A 2,383-nucleotide genomic window follows, 5' to 3' on the forward strand; every position below is an offset into this window, starting at 1 on the left:
TCTTTTTAATGAAATTTTGTTTGCTTAAAAAAATGTGTTGCGGTATGTTTTATTGTGAAAAGAAATAGAGAAGAAAGAAAAGAAAAAGAAAAAAAGAGAAATATTTGTAACAAAAAACAAGAGAGAGGGAGAAATATAGAAAATCAATGTGTATATTGGTTTTTATATAACATGTTGCTGGCTTCTTGCATACTTTACAAATAGCTTTAATATTGAAGTAGTCCACTCTAGCCTCTCTCACATGCACCGATTATAATTTCTAGAATTCGAAAACATCTAAATGATAGTATAGTGAAAAATCTTGCTAATCAAAAGATTAAAAGTTATATTTAATTAGGTTTTGACTACACCAGCAATATACCACTTTTCTAAAGCAATCAAGATGAAAGAGCAGTTTCCAATACGAGCAAGTTGAATTAATTTCACCATGTAAGTAATTATAGAAGTACTAATTAACAACTTCCCAATCATATTTTTTGGGAAAATTTTGGGTAACAATAAAGCCCTAAATACAAAACCAAAGCGCACATGCCATGACTAAATAATAATCTCCTTTTCTCAAATCATCAATAAAAAAAAAACTATTTTTGTTATTTTGAATGCAAATTTAATCAAAATAAGATATATGATCACTTGAAATTGATCTATAATTGGAAGGATGATTCTCTTGTTCTGAGTAAATAGAAGAAGGAAGCATAGGCAGTGTTGATGAAGTTGGCATAGTACTAGCAATTGACACATCTTCTGAAGAAGGAAGCATGTTAGCTTCCATGAGTTTATATCTATGTATTTCTTCCCTTATTGCATTAAGTTCACCAAGTAATAACTGAACTTGTTGTTGCAAAGATGAAATTGCACCCATGCATCCATAAACTGGATCTCTTAGTCTTACATTTGCTTCATAAACTAAACTATTTGCTGCATCTGCTCTTTGATTCTCTGGTACCTCCTATAACACATCACCATATACCATAAATTTTACAATTTTTTTTCATATATACAAAATTAATTACCCTATTTTGCAATCAATTGATACATTGCTGAATAATTTGTAGTAATAATGAGTTAGGGTTTTATTTGTATATACCAATAACAGCTTTGAGACATTGCTGGCACCAAAGACTTTATGAACAGAAGCAAACTTCTGAGGCTCATGAGGAGAAAAATATGGAGAAAAAGGACATTCTTGTGCACACCTTCTTCTCAAAAGCTTACATGCAGCACAAGGAGTAGCTGTATTTAGGGTTCCAGAAGAACCTAACATTCTTCCCTTTTGAGAAGTATCATCTCCTTCTTTCTTCTTTCCTATCTCATCAAAAAATCTCCCCCTATATTAAGCATGAAATTCAATACCAAATTGAGTAGCATTTTATCTTAAGGTACAAAAACAAGATACTTTGGAAGAGTTTCCTTACCTTTCTCTGGACATTCAGGCATGCTCTATGGAGTATGAAAAATTAGGAATTAATTTATGGAGAGAATTTAGATAGAGATTGAAGTGATGGAGAGTTCAAAAGGGTATAGAAGAAATGAAGAAAATGTGGGAATTAATTTGGTTTGGTGTGCTTAAAAGTTAAGGTTGTAAAGGAAAATCAACACTCCAGCTATATGTAATGTAGAAGAAATATATAGAAAATATTGGTGTCACTTTGTATAAAATAGAAAGAAATATAAGAAGTACATGTTCAATGCTAGCTAGTGGTTGAATTTGAATTCGAGGATTTCAAGAATTATGAAATTATATTTCTGTTTGTACAAATTTAGGTCTACTTGTTCACGTGTGAGTTCTTAAATGTGTTTGACTTTGTGATTCCATTGGCGCATGCATGTGGTTCTTGCTTCTTAGTGAAGACATGGATAGTCTCCTCATAGTTTTAAATTAAATTCGGCAACCATATTTAACCATATATAATAGAATTTTAAGGGTTGAGTCTCTAGAACTTTCTCTTGGGGACACTTTGTCTCAAATGACAAATGTTTATAGATTAAGAGCCTCCTAGATCCAACGACGTGTCTTGTCTTGCAAGGCATCTTTGTTCTTTTGGGTTGTCTTTCTATTAGGCTTTAATGGATTGAACGTCAGTTCAATCCAAAATAATAGCCCCTAAACATGGATTGACAAAGTTGGAGCATAACTTTTCGGTTCAATTTGTTCTTTTGCATGTGTTTTGAACTTCACTCATCTATTTAAATTAATTTTTTTCTTGGGGAGTTACTTTTAGAATTTGTCTTGGTTAAACATAATTGGTCTTGTTTAGTCGTGGGGAGTTTTTTTTTTTTTTGTAAATGTGAGAAAACGTTAAGTTCAAATAAAACTATATAAGACAAAATGCATAAGGAAACGATGGAAGAGAAAAATTGCGGCCCACATATTCAAGGGGTT

The 2,383-nt window shown here is 31.7% G+C and overlaps 1 protein-coding gene across 1 annotated transcript; it reads right to left on the reverse strand.

Moving 5' to 3' along the window:
- Positions 1-428: 428 nt before the first annotated feature.
- Positions 429-1,560, reverse strand: LOC131617666 (LOB domain-containing protein 15-like). Its single transcript, XM_058888924.1, has 3 exons — positions 1,416-1,560; positions 1,088-1,328; positions 429-949 (listed from the first exon to the last, which is right to left on the reverse strand). Exons 1-3 carry the CDS (start codon positions 1,427-1,429, stop codon positions 608-610), a joined length of 597 nt encoding a protein of 198 aa, XP_058744907.1. The 5' UTR covers positions 1,430-1,560; the 3' UTR covers positions 429-607.
- Between the last annotated feature and the right edge of the window lie 823 nt (positions 1,561-2,383).

Source organism: Vicia villosa, linkage group LG7 (assembly GCF_029867415.1).
Source record: "Vicia villosa cultivar HV-30 ecotype Madison, WI linkage group LG7, Vvil1.0, whole genome shotgun sequence".
Classification (NCBI taxonomy): Eukaryota; Viridiplantae; Streptophyta; class Magnoliopsida; order Fabales; family Fabaceae; genus Vicia; species Vicia villosa.